Source organism: Pan paniscus, chromosome 13 (genome assembly GCF_029289425.2).
Source record: "Pan paniscus chromosome 13, NHGRI_mPanPan1-v2.0_pri, whole genome shotgun sequence".
Taxonomy (NCBI): Eukaryota; Metazoa; Chordata; class Mammalia; order Primates; family Hominidae; genus Pan; species Pan paniscus.
The window spans coordinates 44,183,140-44,205,770 of NC_073262.2; the positions used below are offsets into that span (position 1 = coordinate 44,183,140).

The 22,631-nt window shown below is 44.6% G+C and overlaps 1 protein-coding gene across 1 annotated transcript; it reads left to right on the forward strand.

Moving 5' to 3' along the window:
- Positions 1-5,422: 5,422 nt before the first annotated feature.
- LOC117979356 (nucleolar complex protein 2 homolog) lies at positions 5,423-7,708 on the forward strand. Its single transcript, XM_034954122.3, is given in 2 exon segments — positions 5,423-5,792; positions 5,795-7,708. Coding segments are annotated over 2 exon segments (2,226 nt in total). The 3' UTR covers positions 7,651-7,708.
- Positions 7,709-22,631: the final 14,923 nt, after the last annotated feature.

Below are 22,631 nucleotides of genomic sequence, written 5' to 3' on the forward strand. Positions count from 1 at the left end.
CCAAACAGCTGCAATTATTTGAAGGTCAATGAACTAAAAATGTCCATGTATCGGCTTTAGGCAAAAAGGTCATTAATGCTTTAGGGGACTGTAATAAGTCTGGAAGAGGCTAACTTGACTCTCACCTTCTGCAGTTCTCTATCTGATCACCCTGAGATCCTCTTCAACTGCCAGGCTCCTGGAAGGTCAGAGTCAAGCCAGTGACTGACTCCCTGACCAGCCATACAGAACCTAAAGTTACAACCTACCTGGATTGGCAAGGTCTTCTATGACTTATGTAGCCCCTCCTTGGATGAGGTTGCCACCCACCCAATCCCCCCCAAAAAGATCAGTCTTCTATGCTAGCTATGAAAAAAGAGAGACAATGACAGTATTTCATTCCATCAGTGTTTGAAAAAAGTCTGCAACTTCTATGCAGGTATCTCAAAGCATCTAGGATTCCAGGGATGGACAGAAAGTCCTTCAATCACAACAGAATTCCTGTTTTGCTCTTTAAAAAAGGAGAGAGGACAGGCTGACGGATGCTGTGGGTGCATAGACTCACATGTTGTCCATGAAGTGGGGACTGTCCTCTAATTCTAAAGGAATAGCTTTGGTGACCGTTTTGCCATTGGTGCCATCTCTCAGGAAACTGATGATAAACTACAATGTTTTAAACTTGTACTATATCCAGGAGATATGTAGATACATAAAATATTTTGTTATTTAAATTCCACAAGCGTACAATGTAGGTATTATTTTCATTGCACAAATATGATAAATGAGACAATAATTTTCTCAAAGACACCCAATTAAGCTGCCTGACTGCAAAGAGTTTCAGGCAATGATTTAGATTCCTTTCGTTCACCATCTTCTAAAGATGATGCTTTAATCATTGTTTAGCTGGTTACTGATCATACTCTTCTTAAAGCCCTTCCCCATGGGATTTGAAAAATCTGCTTCTAAGCATATCTGAAAGTTTTTTTAATTTTCAATTTTTTTTAGAGATGGGGTCTCACTATGTTGGCCTGGCTGGAGTGCCACGGCCATTCACAGGAGTGATCATAGTGCATTATAGTGTCAAACTCCTCAACTCAAGAGATCCTCCCGCCTCAGCCTCCTGAGTACAGGCTACAGGCATGTGCCACCATGCCCAGCCATAGCTTGAGGTTTTCACCTACAATAACTGAAGTTCCTACCTTGCCACTTCAGACCATCTACTAAGAAGTCATAGATATTACTTCAGGGAAAAAAATGCCTGGCTGCAAATAATTCCCTTTAACGGACTTGAAGATAGTTCTGTTAGTGTCTTCCATAGTTTTCAACTCAGATCCAGTGCTCATGCAATACTCCTTATCTACTGTGTCTTTGTTTCCAATAGCAATAACACATGAACTTAATAAATATGCTGTCTTTTTAAGAATTTACGGTCGGGTGTGGTGGCTCAAGCCTATACTCCCAGCACTTTGGGAGGCCAAGGTCTGTGGATCACGAGGTCAGAAGATGGAGACGATCCTGGCCAACATGGTGAAACCCCGACTCTACTAAAAATTATCCGGGTATGGTGGTGGGCACTTGTAGTCCCAGCTACTCAGGAAGCTGAGGCAGGAGAATCGCTTGAACCCGGGAGGCGGAGCTTGCAGTGAGCTGAGATCGTGCCACTGCACTCCAGCCTGGGCGACAGGGCGAGACTCTGTCTCAAAAAAAAAAAAAAAAAAAGAATTTACATTGGTGTATGAATACAAAGACTGAAAAATGTATTAGAAAGATTTATTATTTAAGAGATTCCTTATGAAAGAGTTTAAAGATGAAAGAAATTCATCAAAGGGCTTGTATATTTCAAGAAGAAAGTATGACATCATCTAAATACATATTGCGGGGTTAAATGTTCTTTCCACCATAAGAGAAAAATCTATTCTCTTTTGTCCTAGTGTAAAACTCAGGACTTCTGCAGCTGCCCTTGTCTCTGAAATCTTCAACTTGCAGAGTTCTAAACACACACCCTACCTCACACCCCACGCAGAGTTACTCTGCGTCCACACAGCTGAGCTCCGTGTGTTTTAACAGTCATAGCATTTAATTCCCACATCTTGTTCTGATAGCTGAGATTTATAATTTCAATAAAGATTTCAACAGAAAGATGGTAAATAACTCAGAGGAACTTATTTATTTATTTATTTATTTTTGAGACACAGTCTGGCTTTGTCGCCCAGGCTGAAGTGCTGTGGCATGATCCCGGCTCACTGCAACCTCCACCTCCGGGGTTCAAGCGATTCTCCTGCCTCAGCCTCCCGAGTAGCTGGGATTATAGGTGTGCACAACCACACCCAGCTAAATTTTGTATTTTTAGTAGAGACGGGGTTTCATTATGTTGGCCAGGCTGGTCTCAAACTCCTGACCTCATGATCCACCCACAGCCTCCCAAAGTGTTGGGATTACAGGTGTAAGCCACCACGCCCGGTCCTTCATAACAATGTATTACCTCTGAAATTCCCATTCACAACAGTGACCTTGATTTGAAATTTTAAAAAAATCAGGCAAATCTATTAAGACATAATAAATAGAGAGTGGCTAAGACACTCTGAAAACAGATATCAAGGACCTCAACTTCTAATGTTTACTTTTAATCATTTTAACAAATAAGCAAACTTTACAAGATTAGTGAGGTTCTGGTGTAAGAGATGTTTTCATAGTCCCTGAATGAGCCTCACCAGGCTTCCCACTAAAATGTGGCAGGGATGAGAGTGCACCTCACCACTGCAGAGCCCAGAATGGAGGCTCCCCTAGTTTCAGAACTTGGGAACAGTTTCCACCACTTGGCCTATCAAACACTCAGACTCAACGAAGAAACCCAATTGGTGGCTCAGACCTAGAAATGGAGTAAATCTGTTGGCCTGAATAAAAGGTCAAAAACATTTTGTACATTTCTGCAGAAAACTGGACTTTTCATCTATTGCAGGCATTGTTTTTACAGGCAAACAGAATGAGGTCTTCTATCTCTTTCTGTTTCCCCACTCACCTCCCCAAATCCTAAGTCCTCTCTCCTACATTATATGTTCTATTTTTCACCCCTCTGTAACAGTCTAAAAAAGGATAACTGTGGAAGTAAGATATGCCTATTAGGGAACATCCGGAAAATCAGAAAACTACAAAAAAGAAATAATCACCAGAGACACCTGATGTTCTTATTTCAGCCACTTCACTGCTCGGGCTGTTCAGCAGCCCTTGCACTGCCTGCCAGTTCTGGTCTCCTTGCTTGCCCATCCTCCTAGATGACCGTTCTGTATTCTTCTCTTCTTCAAACCTCAACATTTCTTCTCTGCTTCTCACTCTCAGCTGAAGGCTTCAATTTTGATACAGGAGAAATCAGAATGGATCATTCTACAACATGCAGCAGGCACAGACATCTGTCTCCATGCACTCGGCTTTCCCTGGCTCCTAGGGCCAACCCCCCACTTTGCACTGGATCCTGTTCCCCACTCCTCCTAAAGGACTTTGCTCCTGGAATTATTTCCATTCCTGCCTCATTAGTTTTTTCTTCTTTTTTAATGAGTCATTGCCAAGAAAAATGATGTACCGTAACATCTTGAATTGCAACTTCTAAAAACTTCCCATTTTCCTGATTCCTCAGTATCTCCACAAACAAGCTGTGGGCACCTTTCCCAGATGACCAGGTACACCAATGTGACAAGGCTGGTCCCTGTCACAAGTTCCCCTTCTTGCTCTCCCCTGACCATGGCCTAGTGACATTTAAGCACACCCATGATATCCCCTCCTGCCTTTGCTGGTGAACCCCACCCTGATGCCCAATAAGGGTAACTGTCCACAGGAACCTGTTTGCCCTTGGCTCCCCACCTGCTTGGTTGAGCCCGCTTTGTTGGTGCTCTGCCCAGGTGATCCCCACAAGGTATGTCGTGCCTCCCTCTTTGGAACCTGTGAGTACAGTAAATCCTTTATTCATATGCCTTCCCAATGTCATCTCCACAGCCTATTGGAATGTTCCTTAAGGACTCCACAAGGGGTACTTAATCCCTCATTTATAACACATACCTCCATCTTAAAAAAGCCCTCTCTTGAACCTGTATCTTTCTCAGCTCCTACCCAATTTTAAGCTTCCCATTTCCAAGAAAAGTGACTGCAAGAGTTGTTCACATTCGCTCGGCACCGCCCGCCCGGCCTCCCGAGAGGCTTCGGGGACTAGACCTTGGACGCGGATCCTTCCAGCGCTGAGCCCCGGGTCTGCCTCCTCCTCCGAGAAGCCCCCCAGGCCCCGCCATCCTCCTTCTCCGGGAAGCCCCGCCCCCAGGCCTACCCCTCCTCCTCCTCCGGGAAGCTCCCCCCTCAGGCCTAGCCCTCCTCCTCCTCCGGGAAGCCCCCCTAGGCCTCGCCTTCTCCTCCGGGAACCCCCCAGGCCTTGCCGTTCTCCTCTGAGAAGCCCCACCTAGGCCTCGCCCTCCTCCTCCTCCGAGAAGCCCCCCAGGCCTCGCCCTCCTCCTCCCCCGGGAAGCCCCCTAAGCCTCGCCCTCCTCCTCCTCCGAGAAGCCCCCTAGGCCTCGCCCTCCTCCTCCCCCGGAAGCCATCCCCGCTCCCCCGACCCCCTAACTTGCTCTCCTCTGGGGAGCCATGGGGCCCCGCGGCACCAAGAGGCCAAATGGGACCCTGAGGCCACTCTGCCTGCGTCCGCCTCACGCGCCCCTTCAGCGCCAGGTCTGGGGGATCCACGCCTGCGCCCCGGGGCGACCCTGTCGCGGGGTCTGGCTGTCCAGGCCCGGGGGCCCGGGTGTCAGGCTGGTAGCAGGAAGGAAGGCGCTGGCCTCCCCACCGCCTTCGCCCCATGCGGCGTCCCCGGGAAGGGTCGCGGAAGAGCCGCCGTCCGCACCCAGAGGGCCATGGACAGGGAGCGCCCTGCGTGGTGTTCGTGGCGCTGGCCTGGTCTCTGCGGATCGGAGGCGAAGCCAGCCTGGCTCTAGGGTCGCCCGTCTTCTGTCGAGCTGGCAACATCAGTGCGGTTCCCACCGCCATTTGCGCTTTCTACTGGACCCTCTGCTTTTTATTGTTGATTTGTGGGAGCTCTTTGCATAGGGGCCCCGCCGTCACAGCCTTGCGTTCTCGCAGGCGCGTGCCCTCGGAACGCCGGGTGGGCTGCGGGCGCGGCGGGACTCCTGGTCTCTCTTCCCCAGGACGGACACCGGCGTCGCCGCGTCCTACGAAGCCGGGCGCCGAGCGGGAGGCGCATCTGGGCCCCACCGGGGCTGCCCGCACCGAGCACGCGAACGCGCCCTCCCGCCCGGAGGCCGCGGGCGCTGCGGTCGGAGAACCGTAGAGCCACTCGGCTGGGTGTGGCGCGGCGGGGCGGGGAACGGGGCGGGGCCTGGGCGACGGAAGTGTGCAGCCGCGCGGCATTCTGGGGCCGGAAGTGGGGCGCAAGCTGCGGGCTGGTATCATGGCAGGTGCGCGGCGGCGCAGGAGGCGCCTGGCGGAGCTGACGGTGGACGAGTTCCTAGCTTCGGGCTTTGACTCTAAGTCCGAATACTCTCCAGAAGCGGAGACGCGGGAGGCACGCGAGGCTGCCCGGAGTCCGGATGAGCCGGGCCGGAGCCCCTCGGCCAGCCGGCGTAAAGGCTGTGCCTCTGAGCACAAAGATCAGCTCTCTCAGCTGAAGGACAGAGACCCCGAGTTCTACAAGTTCCTGCAGGAGAATGACCAGAGCCAGCTAAACTTCAGTGACTCGGACAGCTCTGAGGAGGAAGAGGAGCCGTTCAACTCCCTGCCAGATGTGCTGGAGGAAGCCAGTGAGGATGAGGATGGAGCGGAGGAGGGGAAGATGGGGACAGAGTCCCCAGAGGGCTGAAGGGGAAGAATTGTGTTCCTGTGACCCTCGCCATGGTTGAGAGATGGAAGCAGGCAGCAAAGCAACGCCTCACTCCAAAGCTGTTCCATGAAGTGGTACAGGCATTCGGAGCAGCTGTGGCCACCACCCAAGGGAACCAGGAAAGTGCTGAGGCCAACAAATTCCAGGTCACGGACAGTGCTGTGTTCAATGCTCTGGTCACCTTCTGCATCAGAGACCTTATTGGCTGTCTCCAGAAGCTGCTGTTTGGAAAGGCGGCAAAGGATAGCAGCAGGATGCTGCAGCCGTCCAGCAGCCCGCTCTGGGGGAAGCTCCGTGTGGACATCAAGGCGTACCTGGGCTGGGTCATACAGCTGGTGTCCTGTGTGTCGGAGACGATGGTGTTGGCGGCCGTGCTGTGGCACATCAGCGTGCTGGTGCCCTGCTTCTTGACCTTCCCCAAGCAGTGCCGCATGCTGCTTAAGAGAATGGTGGTCGTATGGAGCACAGGGGAGGAGTCCCTGCGGGTGCTGGCTTTCCTGGTCCTCAGCAGGGTCTGCCGGCACAAGAAGGACACTTTCCTTGGCCCCGTCCTCAAGCAAATGTACATCATGTATGTGAGGAACTGCAAGTTCACCTCGCCTGGTGCCCTCCCCTTCATCAGTTTCATGCAGCGGACCCTGAGGGAGCTGCTGGCCTTGGAGCCGGGTGTGGCCTACCAGCACGCCTTCCTCTACATCCGCCAGCTCGCCATACACCTGCACAACGCCATGACCACCTGCAAGAAGGAAACGTCTGTGTACAACTGGCAGTACGTGCACTGCCTCTTCCTGTGGTGCCGGGTCCTGAGCACTGTGGGCCCCAGCGAAGCCCTCCAGCCCTTGGTCTACTCCCATGCCCGGGTCATCATTGGCTGTATCAAGCTCATCCCCACTGCCCGCTTCTACCCACTGCGAATGCACTGCATCCGTGCCCTGACGCTGCTCTCGGGGAGCTCGAGGGCCTTCATCCCAGTGCTGCCTTTCATCCTGGAGATGTTCCAGCAGGTCGACTTCAGCAGGAAGCCGGGGTGCATGAGCTCCAAGCCCATCAACTTCTCCATGATCCTGAAGCTGTCCAATGTCAACCTGCAGGAGAAGGCGTACCAGGACAGCCTGGTGGAGCAGCTGTACAACCTCACCCTGGAGTACCTGCACAGCCAGGCACACTGCATCGGCTTCCCGGAGCTGGCGCTGCCTGTGGTCCTGCAGCTGAAGTCGTTCCTCCGGGAGTGCAAGGTGGCCAACTACTGCCGGCAGGTGCAGCAGCTGCTTGGGAAGGTTCAGGAGAACTCGGAACACATCTGCAGCCACCGCCAGAGGGTTTCCTTCGGCGTCTCTGACCAGCAGGCAGTGGAAGCCTGGCAGAAGCTGACCCTGGAAGAGGGGACCCCCCTGACCTTGTACTACAGCCACTGGCGCAAGCTGCGTGACTGGGAGATCCAGCTGGAGATCAGTGGCAAAGAGCGGCTGGAAGACCTGAACTTCCCTGAGATCAAACGAAGGAAGGTGGCTGACAGGAAGGATGAGGACAGGAAGCAATTTAAAGACCTCTTTGACTTGAACAGCTCTGAAGAGGACGACACCGAGGGATTCTTGCAAAGAGGAATACTGGGGCTCCTGAGCACTCGGCATGGGGTGGAAGAGGATAAAGAGGACGAGGAGGAGGGCGAGGAGGACAGCAGCAACTTGGAGGATGGAGACCCAGACGCAGAGGCGGGGCTGGCCCCTGGGGAGCTGCAGCGGCTGGCCCAGGGGCCGGAGGATGAGCTGGAGGATCTGCAGCTCTCAGAGGAGGACTGAGGCAGCCTATCTGGGGGGCCTATAGGGGCTGCCGGGCTGGTGGCCAGTGTTTCCACCTCTCAGACCTAGAGGCTGGCGTCTGTGCAGTTGGGGGAAGCAGTAGACAGGGGACAGGCTTTAATATTTATTTTTCAGCATGAACGGCCAAACCTACCGAGAGCTAGGCTGGGCTGGCGTGGCTGCTGAAGCCCCACAGTTGTGGGCTGTTGAAGTCAGCTCCGCGGGGGAGCTGACCTTGACGTCAGCAGACGGAGACCAGTCCCAGTTCCAGGGGGAGGCCTGCAGGTCCCTGGCCCCTTCCACCACCTCTGCCCTCCGTCTGCAGACCTTGTCCGTCCGCACCAGGCTCTGCATTCACTCCCCCAAGTCTTTGGAAATTTGTTCCTTTCCTTTGAAGTCACATTTTCCTTTAAAGTTTTTTGTTTTGCATCTAAAACTGAAAGAAATAAAGCTGTGGGAGGCAGGGCCATTGTATATATATAAAAAAAAAAAGTTGTTCACATTCAACATTGTTTCGTTTCTTCTCTCTTCAACCCACTCCAGCATGGGCAACAAGCACACCCAAGTTGCTAAATCCAATGGTTGATGTTCAGTCCTGAGGTAATTTGACCTTGCAGCATCTTTTTGAGTCTGTGGGTCATGCTGTCCATGTCACACAATTTACTCCCTTGGCTTTTATGACACCTCCTCACACTTGCTTGGTTTTCGGTCTACTTCATTGGCTCTTTCTTTGGCTGGATCTTTATGTTCCCAACTAGAACCCGTTGCATAATTTGCAGGGTGCAGTGCAGAATGAAAATGCAGGGCTCTTATTCAAAAATTATTAAAAGTTTCAAGATAGTGAGAGCAGAGCACTCAACAAAGCATGGGGCCCTTCTGAACAAGAGGTCTTGCGTGATTGCAAAGATCTTGTGCCCGTGAAGCCCTGTTCCCATCCTCAGAATGCAGCAAAGCACCTGCTCAGTGCTCATCTATAAATGATCTCGTCCAACCCAATTGGCTTTAGATGCCACATTCAGCAACAAGCTTCACATCTTACCTTCAACACCAATCTCTCCATTTTACTTCAGATTCAAATATTCAACCCTCTATTCTCCATGTGCACTGAATATATGAAATGCACTCAAACTTAATATGTCCAAAATGGGACTTTCATTTCCCACCCAAATTCTTCCCATAGTTTTCCCCATGTCAATAAATATCAACTCCATTTTTCCAGTTATTCAGGCCAAAATCATTATAGCCATCCTGAACTTCGCACTTTTCTCTCACATTCTACATTCAATCCACCAAGTCCTGCAAGCTCTACCTTCAAAATATTTCCTAAATCCGACCAGTCACGACCTTCACTACTTGCAACCCCGGTACAAGTTTCTGTCCTGAGTCACCTAGTCTTCTAGTGTCATAGGCCTCTTGGCTTTTACTTCTGCCCTTGACAGTCTATTTGCCACACAGTCATCAGTTATCTTTTTAAAATGTAAGTCATAGTTTGTCACTTTCAAATCGCGAAGTTGAAACCTTTGAATGCCTTCCAACCTCACTCATAATTTTTTGTTAAGTCTTCAAAATATGGCCTAAAAAACTCTATGTAGCCAGCTTCTGGCTACCTCTCCACCTTCAGCTCCTATCACTACCCCCTCAGTCACTTCATCAGCCACATTGGCTTTCTTGCTGCTCCTCACTTTCCTTTGTACTGTGGTTTTCTCTGTCTGGAACACTTCACTCAGATATTTGAATGACTCACTTTCTCAATTCAATCAGAAATTTGCATGGCACCTCCTCAGAAAGCCTTCTATACTGAACATAAATCTCAGCTTCCCTTGACTGTTTCCTTTGTTTAAAAGGTGGCACCCCTCTTCTGAACGTGGACCATGCCACACCACTGCCATCTTTGTTGAGTCCCCAGAACTGTCAGTAATCTGCAAAAGTCCCATTAGTTCCAAGTCTCCACTCACTTCTGATGAAATGTCCCATAACAGAGAATGGGATCTGCCCTCCTGGCCCACCGTCTAAAAGCCCAACAATGTTTTCCTAAAGAACAGGGCATTCGCTCTTCATGAGCAATAGAAAACAGGAGCCACAAAGAGCCAAGCAGCAAAGGGCAGAGAATAGATCTAGATAGATGATGAAGAATAACCAGTATACACTCTGTCCTCTTAATCTGTTTTGTTGCAGACTGATGTTTTACTGTATGTCTATGCATATGCACATATGCATGTACGTATACATGCGTGCAACTTGATGGCAAAGACCCCATCTTGTATGTTCCTTGTCATATCACCAGCTCCTACAGCAGTAACTGTCACATAGTAAATATTCAGCAAATATTCTTTTGAGAGAACGAATGAAGATGCAATACTATTAAATACATTCACAATTTCTCACCTTGTTCTTTTCACTCAACACAATCACTTTGGGTTGTTTTTTGGTGTGTGTGACAAGTATTCTTCTAAAAGAAATTATGATTTCTTTAAGGAATCTAGTCTAAATACACATGAAAGGAAAGGGACTACTGAACTAAATTATTTCAGCAAGACATTTAGAGAGTATTAGTGATTTTATAATAAATAATGCTATCGTGATTTAAGTGTTCAAAGAAAAAAGATGATGATTTTCCCATTTGTAGTTCAAAAAAAAGATTTCATTAATCACATTATGAGTCAAACCCAAGGATGATTATCGATGACTAGAACTATTAGAAAAAGCATTCGACAGGTAGGCAGTAAAGAAGGGTGGGAAGTTCAGAGTAATCACATAAACAAAGAAAGGAACTATCTAGAAGGCAGACCCATCAGGTGGAGGGAAATTTCAAGGGAAGAAGACTGGACCTACCACCCTGTTACCTGGGAAATAAGTAAGGCCACAGTGCGGGGAGAAAAAAAGGCTTGATACTTTTCAGAGAACAAAAAATCTGTCTTTGTTAATGCAAATGCATGTAATGCACAGTAGTTTGAGAGAGGCTAATGGGTTTTTTTTATTGCTTTTCTTTGTCAATTACAAATTGCTCATTCCTGAAGATGAAACTAAAATGAGCCATTGAGTAAATTACTTCCAAAAGAAGCTGGTGGAAAACGTGTAAACCTGTAAGTGAGTAATATTAAATCCTTACATGTTTTATAGGAATTTAGACTCCAGGCACATACAATGTTTTATACCGATAATGACTATACATTTTTTAACTTATTACATAAAATTATATATGTTATAGTCCAGGCACAGTGGCTCATGCTTCTAGTCCCAGTACTTTAGGAGGTCAAGGCAGAAGGATCGCTTAAGGCTGTGAGTCTGAGATCAGCCTTGGCAACATAGCAAGACCCTATCTCTACAACAAATAAATAAATAAATTAGCCAGGAGTGGTGGTACACACCTGTAGTCCCAGCTACTTGGGAGGCTAAGAGGAACACTTGAGCCCAGGACATCAACGTTGCAGTTAGCTATAATCATGCCATTGTACTCTAGCCTAGGTGACAGGGCAAGATCCTGTCTCTTAAAAAAAAAAAAAAAAAAGTACTGGTTGGGCGCAATGGCTCAAGCCTGTAATCCCAGCACTTTGGGAGACCTCATGATCTCTTGACCTCTTCAACATGGTGAAACCCCGTCTCTATTAAAAATACAAAAATTAGGTGGGCGTGGTGACACACGCCTGTAGTCCCAGCTACTCGGGAGGCTGAGGCAGGAGAATCGCTTGAACCTGGAAGGTGGAGGTTGCAGTGAGCCGAGATCACACCGTTGCACTCCAGCCTGGCGACAGAGTGAGACTCCATCTCAAAAAAAAAAAAAAAAAAAGTGTTATTAAAAGTTTAGAACATAGCAACTTAGCAATAAACAAAAGAAGAAAATATAAATCAAAACAAAAACAGCCACTGTAAATGTTTTAGTTTATAATATTTCAGATTTTTTCTACTAAGTAAATATATGATTATGAAAAGTTGTACTCATTACTGCTTAATATCCTGTTTTGTTGATGAAATAATTTTTCATGAATATTTAGCAGTGTAATTATATTGTTGTCTCTTTTAAGCCAATACTATAACATAAATAACACATTATTAAAAATTAAACCATCACTGCAGTTTAAAAGTTAAAGAAGAAAAAACAAAATTCAATTTGGTCATAGCGTATTAGTATTTTAATTTGAGACTGGATGGATTTGCTAATATTTTACTCATAATGTAATTGTAGGTTTCTTATTGTGGGGTATTTGTCAAGTTTTTATTTCAGGACTAAGCTAATTTATAAAATAAATTAGGATATTATACGTTATACATAAATTAGGATTGTTTTCTATGCTTTAAAACAATGTTTTTCAAATTATCTGTGTGAAATCCTTTTTTGCAGTTTCCCATCCATCATGTACTGCTATTTTGGTTAAAACAAAACAAAAAGAAATTAGTAGAAAAGTAAAATAAGAAGCCACAAACAATCGAAATAAAAGTTTAATTTCTTTATGATTACATTCAATAGACACTAAATTACTCTACCAAATTGCTGTAAAAGTCTCTAAATGCTGACTCTTATTGCCATATTTATCATGAACTTGTAACAAATAGTTCATGACCACCAGAAGCCCATGGACCACACTTTGAATAGTGCTGCTTGAAAGAAGACGCTTAATATGTTTAATGATGCACATTTATCAGCCAAAAACAATGCTGTTGAAATATTACCACAATATGTGAATGTTCATTTATTTACAAATGATATCTCTAATTAAATTTATTTTAATAATATTCTGGATGCTTAGATTTTAAGTACTCAGCATATTAAAGACCTCATCTTTTTTTTTTTTTTTTTTTTTTTTGTGACGGAGTCTTGCGTCTCGCTCTGTCGCCCAGGCTGGAGTGCAGTGGCCTGATCTCCGCTCACTGCAAGCTCCGCCTCCCGGGTTCACGCCATTCTCCTGCCTCAGCCTCCTGAATAGCTGGGACTACAGGTGCCTGCCACCACGCCCGGCTAATTTTTTGTATTTTCAGCAGAGATGGAGTTTCACCGTGTTAGCCAGGATGGTCTTGATCTCCTGACCTCGTGATCCGCCCGCTTCAGCATCCCAAAGTGCTGGGATTACAGGCCTGAGCCACCGCGCCCAGCCAACCTCATCCTTTTATTAGTTAATTCGCAGGTACAATATCCAATTAAGATAAGGTTTGCTATTGCTGATACTGTGTATGGATCTCTATTTTCCGGTAACATTTCTGATCACTTAAAATTACTGAGCCAATGCTTTTCATATCTGATTAGATCATCCTTGTGTTTGACTCATAATGTGATTGATGAAATCTTTTCCTTGAACTACAAATAGGAAAAGCATCATCCAGTAGTGCTCTGTCTTCAATCTGTGGCTTCTCTTCAGGAATATAATCATGCCACTTGTTCATTTTGTGAGGATTCCTTTAGTGACAACTATATTGTATAACCCACATAATTAGAAATTGCCATGCAGCGTTTAAAGAGCAAACACACTGGTGAGGGGACCAGGTGGCACCTACGCTTTCTTTCAAGAATATCTGTTGGAGGCAACCTACAGAATGGGAGAAAATTTTTGCAATCAACTCATCTGATAAAGGGCTAATATCCAGAATCTACAATGAACTCAAACAAATTTACAAGAAAAAAACAAACAGCCCCATCAAAAAGTGGACGAAGGATATGAACAGACACTTCTCAAAAGAAGACATTTATGCAGGCAAAAAACACATGAAAAAATGCTCATCATCACTGGCCATCAGAGAAATGCAAATCAAAACCACAATGAGATACCATCTCACACCAGTTAGAACGGCGATCATTAAAAAGTCTGGAAACAACAGGTGCTGGAGAGGATGTGGAGAAACAGGAACATTTTTACACTCTTGGTGGGACTGTAAACTAGTTCAACCATTGTGGAAGTCAGTGTGGTGATTCCTCAGGGATCTTGAACTAGAAATACCATTTGACCCAGCCATCCCATTACTGGGTATATACCCAAAGGATTATAAATCATGCTGCTATAAAGACACATGCACAAGTATATTTATTGTGGCACTATTCACAATAGCAAAGACTTGGAACCAAGCCAAATGTCCAACAATGATAGACTGGATTAAGAAAATATGGCACATATACACCATGGAATACTATGCAGCCATAAAAAATGATGAGTTCATGTCCTTCGTAGGGACATGGATGAAGCTGGAAACCATCATTCTCAGCAAACTATCGCAAGGACAAAAAACCAAATACTGCATGTTCTCACTCATAGATGGGAACTGAACAATAAGAACCCATGGATACAGGAAGGGGAACATCACACACTAGGGCCTGTTGCGGGGTGGGGGGAGGGGGGAGGGATAGCATTAGGAGATATACCTAATGTTAAATGATGAGTTAATGGGTGCAGCACACCAGCATGGCACATATATACATATGTAACTAACCTGCACATTGTGCACATGTACCCTAAAACTTAAAGTATAAAAAAAAAAGAATATCTGTTGGACCATGCATGTGAATTGGCCATTTGACATAAGAACTCAGAGAGGGGGCCAGCTCAAGCAGTTAAATGCTATTAAAGTGAAACTGAAATTTATTATTTTATTAGGAAAAATAACTAAAGTTCTATTTCTTTAATCCATTCTAATGAATTGTTTGTGCAAACTTCGTATTTAAAAAGACTATGGCTTTAGAACAGGTTTCTCTAAGGACAGTATGGTTCTCTAAGCATCTGTTTGTTTAAAATTCAGATTCCCAGATCCCATCCCATAACTACTATATCAAAGTCCCAAAGAGAAGATGGGGAGAGAGGAGAAAGGAATTCATATGTTTAATAAACTCCCCAAGTGATTATTGTGCAGATATATATTTATTTATTTGAGACAGAGTCTTGCTCTGTTGCCCAGGCTGGAGTGCAGTGGCGCAATCTCAGCTCACTGCAACGTCCACTTTCCAGATTCAAGCAATTCTTGTGCCTCAGCGCCCCAAGTAGCTGAGACTACAGACCCAGCTACACACCCAGCTGAATTTTGTATTTTTAGTAGAGATGGGTTTTCACCACGTTGGCCAGGTTGGTCTCGAACTCCTGACCTCAAGTAATCTGCCTACCTTGGCCTCCCCCAAAATGCTGGGATTACAGGAGTGAGCCACCATGCCCAGCCAATATTTTGAAAACCAATGCTTCAGAGCAATTTAAAAAATAATCATAGGCATTATATATAATCCTCAAAGGCTACATGCATAAAACTGGGCATCTCTATTATGAAATAGTTGAGGACTTTGACATCCTTTTCAGCTTTTTTTTCTATCATTTGAATTAGCCTTTTCTTTTTTCTGTTTCTTCTTGAGTCCATTTCAGTAATTTTTATCCTCCTAGGATATCATAATTTTAGTTAGCTTTTAAAAGAATTATTGTAATAAATTATATTTAGAAAATAATTTAGTATGCTTTTCTTTTCCATATCTGTCTGATCATGTATGTCCCTATAGAGGGATACAAACTGCTAGTGATATCTTTAGTTTAAGAGAAATGAAAGAAAAGAAGTTTAAAATTTATTTAACTCAAACGCAAAGAGAATGCAAACTGTTAAGAGAGATTTTTAAGGGGAATGTGAGAACAGAGGTTTAAAACTTATTTAGTCAAACACAAAGAAAAAGAGAGTCGGCCGGGCGCAGTGGCTCACGCCTGTAATCCCAGCACTTTGGGAGGCGAGGTGGGTGGATAACTAGGTGAGAAGTTCCAGACCAGCCTGACCAACATAGTGAAACCCCGTCTCTACTAAAAATACAAAAATTAGCCGGCATGGTGGCTCACGCCTATAATCCCAGCTACTTGAGAGGCTGAGGCAGGAGAATCGCTTGAACCTGGGAGGCAGAGGTTGCAGTGAGCAGAGATCGTACCATTGCACTCCAGCCTGGGCAATGAGAGCAAAACTCCGTCTCAAAAAAAAAAAGTAAAGAAAAACAAAGAGAGTGAATTTTTTGAAGTCCACATAAAAGATGATAGTTTGGAAAGCTGTTAGTTTATAAGAACCAAGATTTTTGAAAGAACAATTTTTGAAAATCAAAAGGCAAAGATTTCAAAGATAAAGGTATAACATTAGCCTACAAATAAACAATTAAGGTTGCGGTTTTCCAGGGAGTCAATAGGATGACAGAGAACCTGACAAGAACGAGGTCAGGGTGACCTGCATGGCTTCCAGGGATCACACAGAGAAGAGTAGAGATCATACTTGGAAAGAACTCAGTTTCTGCCCTAAAGAAGACCAATACAGCCAAACCAAGGGCAGTCGGGCAGGTGATGGAACCAAGCCACGCTGAAGTCTGTCCACCACCGTTCAGGGGAGTGCTGTTCCCCGTCCCGCCAGGAGAACTGCTAGCATTGCCTTCATTGCCCCCCGTGAAGGTCTTCCTCTGATCGCTGCTTGCACCTCACTCCATGAGCACCCAGGAGAAATGTGACCCGTATACATCCTGATGTTTCAGTCAGCCCATCTCGACTCTACTATAAATATTTTTCAATAACCCAGCACTTTTTAAGGCCCCTAAAAGAAAGGGTAGAACCGTGGATGCCCGACGGGACTGGGTAGTGCAGAGAGAACCAGCAGCTCAACTTGGGTGGTTTCAGAAAAACAAAAAACAAAAACAAAAACAGTTCAAAACTTCACTTTGAGCCAGGACAGTGGAAAGAGCCACAGCTGTTCTATTAGTATCAGTATTTTTAGCAGAGTCTACTTTCCTCAGGCTGCAACTTTTCTTACTGGAAAAGTGCAACCACCTCTTAACTGATCTCCCTGAAACTGTTCTCTCCACCCTCCAGTCTTTTCTGTACATTGCTTGCAACAATTACCTTCCAAAAAATAAAAAAAAAAAATTCCTCTCTAGAAATCTTTATTATCCTGTTGTTGCAAACATGAGGAAGGCCAAACTCAGCAGCATTAACTGGACTGCCCTTCAAAACCCAGTCGCAGTCAAAATTTTAGCCTCAACCTATGCCTCTGCCAGTGTTTGAACTTAAATGTTAGCCATTTCAAACAGGGCAGAGCTTTTCCATACGGTTGAATATTTACTCACTGGTTCTTCCTCCTAGATTATCATGAACTTGGTTCTCTGCCCAGCAAACTCCTTCCCAACTCAAATCCTATTATGACCCTGTAAAAAGTTACTTGCTTTCTCTCTCATTTACCGAGGTGCTTTATTCAGATTCATCTAAAAGCATCCATCAGATTCTTTTTTTTTTTTTGTGAGACGGAGTCTCACTGTGTCGCCCAGGCTGGAGTACAGTGGCATGATCCCAGCTCACTGCAAGCTCCGCCTTCCAGGTTCATGCCATTCTCCTGCCTCAGCCTCCCGAGTAGCTGGGACTACAGGCTCCTGCCACCACACTCGGCTAATTTTTTGTATTTTTAGTAGAGACGGGGTTTCACTGTGTTAGCCAGGATGGTCTCAATCTCCTGATGTCGTGATCCACCCACCTCGGCCTCCCAAAGTGCTGGGATTACAGGTGTGAGCCACCGCATCTGGCCATTTATTAGCTTTTTGTCTTCTTTTATGGATGTCTCCTTGTATCTTTTACCTATTTTTTTAATAAGCTATATTTCAATTGCTTAGTAAAATGTCATGTTATGTAGGAAATACATTATAAGATTTTTCTCCAGTTGTTTTTAATCTCCTTTATTTTTATATGTATATGTACATATAGACAGGTTTATATTGTCAGTTCTCTTTTTTCCTGTGTGGTTTCATTCAATGCTTTCTTTTTTCTTAAATTTTTTCAAACCAAGATTAGGTTATGTTTGCCTACTTTTTATTTTAGCAGCCTTAAAAAAATTCTGGAGTGGTTTCATATTGTTTTCACATCTATCTGTTTAATGTATGACAACTTATTCCAGTGTGTGGTATGAGTTAAGTCTCCAATTAGACTTCTTTCCTGAATGAAATAGATGACTTTCCACATACTCTTTGGTAAGAAAGCCTATCCCTTACATGGCTTTAGGATGCTTCGCTATGAAATGTTAAATTCATGTTTCTGTTTTAAGATCATTGTGCTCAGTGGTTTATCTGTGAATTGTAGAGTCTGTGCAGCTTTCTATGAACACTTTGTTTCGTACATAGCATTTCACAGGGAGTGTCCACAGCTCTGCTTCCTTTTTTCCCACTAATCTCAACTGTTCCTTTCTCCAGATGAACTTTGAAATTATTTTGTCAAATTGCAAAGAAAATCCTTTTGGGATTGGAATTAGATACTTTTAACCCTTATACTCAATTGAAAAAACCATATTTCTGTAAACTAGTAGATAGATTTAAAAATTGGTTAAAAATCATTACATATTGCTGTGCATTTATAAAGTGTATGTATTTTTTTAAGTAGAGGTTTCACAAATGTCTTGTAAGGATTATTCCTAACATTCTGTTTTCCTAATGATGGTGTAAATAGAATTTTTTGGTTTTATTTCTAATTATTTCTCGTATTTAGGAAACTATTGATTTTTAAAATATTTATCTTCAAATTTTTTTCTGTCTAAGCAGATGCTCAAGTGAGTAGCAAGATGCTAGTCTCGCCAGAGGACAGACAAACATACTCAGTTTCATGAGTAAAGTGGGCCAGGGATGGCAGATCTGCTGTTTGGAAGCTGTGCACACCCAGTGAGACTTCTCCCTTCACGGACCTTGGCTTATAGGAAGGGGGAGGAGATATATGCAGGAGTTAGTGGTAGAGCCAAATCTTCATTAATGCCTTTCAGTAAAAGCAAGATGTGGCTGGTCTCCTTGGCTTTGAGCCATGAAAACGGAAAAAAATCTATTTGATATTCTATTACATAGCATCACAGACAGACACAAGCATGAACATATACACATTATTTCATAATTAATAAAATTTTCTCCATAGTTCTAATAGCACACACACACATTAGTCCACTAGATACTAGATTGAGAGGTTTCCTCCTGCCACTGTTATCTAGTTTTCTGAATATTATGTAAATTTCATCATGACCAACACTAGGCTGGATTTCGTCAACTCCTTCCTCCCTCACCTTCCACAGTTAATCCATCAACAAGTCCCACCGACTCTTCTTCCAAACATACCCTGACCTCTCACTTTCTCTCTCACACCCCTACCATCCATTTCCACAAAACAGGCAGGAAGATCTTGTAAAATATAAATCCGATCTTGTGAGTCATCACTGAAAACCTTCCAATGACTTCCCATTGGCCTTAGAAAAAGATCAGACTCGCTGTGGCCACTCCAGCATGTGAGGTCTGGCCCTCCCTGGTCTCTTTTGCCTCATCTGGATCCGCTCTCTTTGAAGGTCTCAGCCACCAAGCTCCATCTACTTGGCCTGTACAGTTCCTCAAACGAAATGAACTCCTTGCAGCCACAGCCTTTGCTTCAACTATTCCCTCTACCTAGAAATGTGACCCATTGGAACTTCTCCTGACCAGCTTCTTCCCGATATTGGAACCTCAAATTAAAAGGCACCTCCTCAAAAAGGCCTTCCCTGACTACTCTCATCATAAGGAACTATTTATTCACTCCATTCCATCCACTCTGGGTAGTTCTTTTCACTCTCTGGTTTTTTAAATTGTCTGTGTGTTGTCTGTCTCCCCCTCAGCAGAATGCAGGCTCCCTGAAGGGAAGATTTCGACTGTCTCCTTGACTGTATCCCCAGTGCCTAGAAGAACGTTTTGCATGTAGGAGGGCCTCAGTAATAATGCTCAATAAATGAATGCTCAACAAATCTGAATGAATACAATGGGTTATCTAATTAGCAATCAGATATTTTACTCATTAATGTCATTAATTATCAGATTTGTGTAAAATGTAAGCTACTTTTAGTTTTTAAAGAAGAAAAATAGATCCATAGTATTATAAAAAACAAACGGTTCCTAATCATTTGGAGCCAGTGATACTTCTTTAGCCTGAAAACTACAATCCTCAGATCTTTTTCTCTCTTTTGCAGACTTCATGAAATGTTAACAATGGCCCCATTACCTATCCTATTCCACTCTTGGATGCTGCTACAATTTGTATTATCTGACACTGATTCAGGGAAAGAGGTGCTGTTGAAGAGGAGTGGGGTGAAAATTGAGGATAAAGGGGTGGCTTCAGCTGCCACGAATACAACTCTCTCTCAGTAAAGGAGATGACTGCTGGCTTTCTGATTGATGGGCCAGACTTTTGGCAGAAGTGGGTGGCAACATTTTTCTACCTTACTCCTGCATGCCCTGGAACCTCTCAGTGACTGCCTGCCGAGGCCCCCTACGCCGTGCCCCTGGCAGCGAGAGCTCATCCACCGGGGTGTCCCCGCAGCGAGCGGCCGCCGAAGGCTCCCCGCGCCCGCTCCTCGCCGCCGCCTGACACGGCTCCCGGGCGCCCTCGGCCCTGTCCGCGCCCACCGCCCGGCTGGCGCGCAGACCCGGTTCCCCGCCCGCCCGGCAACCCTGTGATGAAGCTTTCACATACGTTCATTTCATTGAAACAAAAGTCTTGTAGGCACCATTGGCAGGGGCAAGAAACAAGCACACAGGTTATTTGCAGAAGACCACAGAACTGGCAAATGACAGAGCCAGGATTCAATTATAAAATGGGGGATTCTTTTTCAAGAAAAATTAAAATGTCTAAAAACTAAATTGAAAACCTTTGATGAGGAGAAAACCAAGTAAGATAAAAGCTGTTTCTAAAACACTTCTGTGATCACATTAGTTGACGGGCATGTACGGGAAGCAGTTGCAATGTGGTCTCTTTTTAGAAGAGCCCTTGGCTTTTGCAGAACTTTCTGATTCTGAAGTGTTAGGTGACCTTTTCTCAGTAGCTGTGGCATCTCTGAGGGCTTGGGGATAATAAAGTGAAGATGTAGACTGGTCTGTCTTGAATGATCTTAGGACATTTTAATAACCTTAAAGTGGACATTAGAATAATGGGAGTAGGCAAAGTGTGACATCTCAAGCCCAGCATAAGCGTATGCTTTTGGCTGGCGCGGTGGCTCATGCTGTAATCCCAGCACTTTGGGAGGCCAAGACAGGTGGATCACCTGAGGTCAGCAATTCAAGACCGGCCTGACCAACATAGCAAAACCCCACCTCTACTAAAAATACAAAAATTAGCTGGGGGTGGTGGCGTGTGCCTGTAGTCCCAGCTACTTGGGAGGCTGAGACAGGAGAAGTGCTTGAACCCAGGAGGCAGAGGTTGCAGTGAGCCAAGATAGTGCCACTGCACTCCAGCCTGGGTGAAAGACTGAGACTCCCTCTCAAAAAAAAAAAAAAGTGTGCTTTTATGTTGTTTCTTATAACTTAAACCTCCCTGTACTTAACACCTTTCATAATTTCCTCCCAGAAAGCACACGTTCCTATCACCATAACTGTTGTCACATAAAAAATAACTAATAGTGCTGCAAAGATGTTTAAGATGGATTTCAAAGCTTCTAATATCTTGGCACTGAAGACATTACTTAGATCCATATATGTCTTATCTTTAATACCAACACATACCATGGTGATAGCAATCCTATAACCGTATCTAGCTCAAATGGTCTAACTATATCCCAAGCAGCAAAAAGAGGCGGAGAAAGAAGGGGAGGAGGAGGATGAAAACAAGAGGAAGAAAGAGAAGGAGGAGGAGGAGAAAAACAAGAGGAAGAAAGAGAAGGAGGAGGAGTGGAAGAAGAAAAAAGGAAGAATGTAGGGGAGGAGGAGAAAGCATTTATCAGCATAAACTCTCAGTCCAAAGGGCTGTTGATACATACTGATGAATAAACACGAGAACGGTGTAAGCCACAAGGAAGCAGCACTTTAGAGAATTTCAGTTCAGATGCCTCCCCTTTATGTTTCTCTAAATTAGAGAATTTCCGGACTAACCGTTCTTTCCTGAACCATGAACCATTGGCCCCTCCTATCAGAAACTTAGAGCTGTTCCCCGCCTGTGCATCTCACAGTAGATGCTGCCGTTCAGTGAGAAAGAAAAATAGCCTTAAAGAGAAAGCCTGCTGGTTTGGGGAATAATTTCTCTGCTTTTCAGTTAAATAAATTTAAAATGAGTTTTATTTTGTCTACTCATAACAACTGAAGTTCTGCATTGTGGTATATTCAAGTGTGTAGAAATTGAACCTCAAAGGACTCTTTCAGTTTAACTTTGTATGGAAATTATATTATTATGCAGGTAGTCATTGGATAATAATGGATTATCAAGTAATTTTGAAAGCTGTCAAGTCCATCTTATTCTTTCTAAACCCAATCCTTACCTTCCCAGTTCAGTCATTAGAACTCTGTATTTCCTGAGTCAAGAAAAACAGAAACAGCTTTATTCAGATAATTCAAATAGCTCAGATAATACAAGAACAATAGTCTATTATGGCATTTGCAGTAGATGTTCTGGAATAGAGATAAGTAAAAATTTTCCCCAGACTCCTGCCATATGTAATCATTTAGTACAACCAGTCTGCTCAAAAATAAGTTTGTTGGCTGGGTGCGGTGGCTCACGCCTGTAATCCCAGAACTCTGGGAGTCCTAGGCAGGTGGATCATGAAGTCAGGAGTTTGAGACCAGCCTGGCCAATATGGTGAAGCCCCGTCTCTACTAAAAATACAAAAATTAGCCAGCCGTGGTGGCGCATGTCTGTAATCCCAGCTACTCAGGAGGCTGAGGCAGGAGAATCGCTTGAATCGGGGAGGCGGAGGTTGCGGTGAGCAGAGATGGCGCTGCTGCACTCCAGCCTGAGCGACAGGATGAGACTCCATCTCAAAAAATAAAAATAAAAATAAAAGTTTGTTAAATTTTCCGTTTAGATGAATCCATGTGTCTCTAGAAGAGTGGAGCAGCAAATCTACTTAACAAAATCAGACATAAATGGGCTAAATTTAGGTGCCCCAAACTTGGAGATAAGATTAAGCTCTGTGATTGGAAATATGAGAACAATACCTAATGAATGAGTAAATTAGCGATTTAGAGATATACACCACAGAAAGAGAAGGTCTTCAAGTTTTGGGCTAAAAAACTGGAGAAATTATGAAGTCCA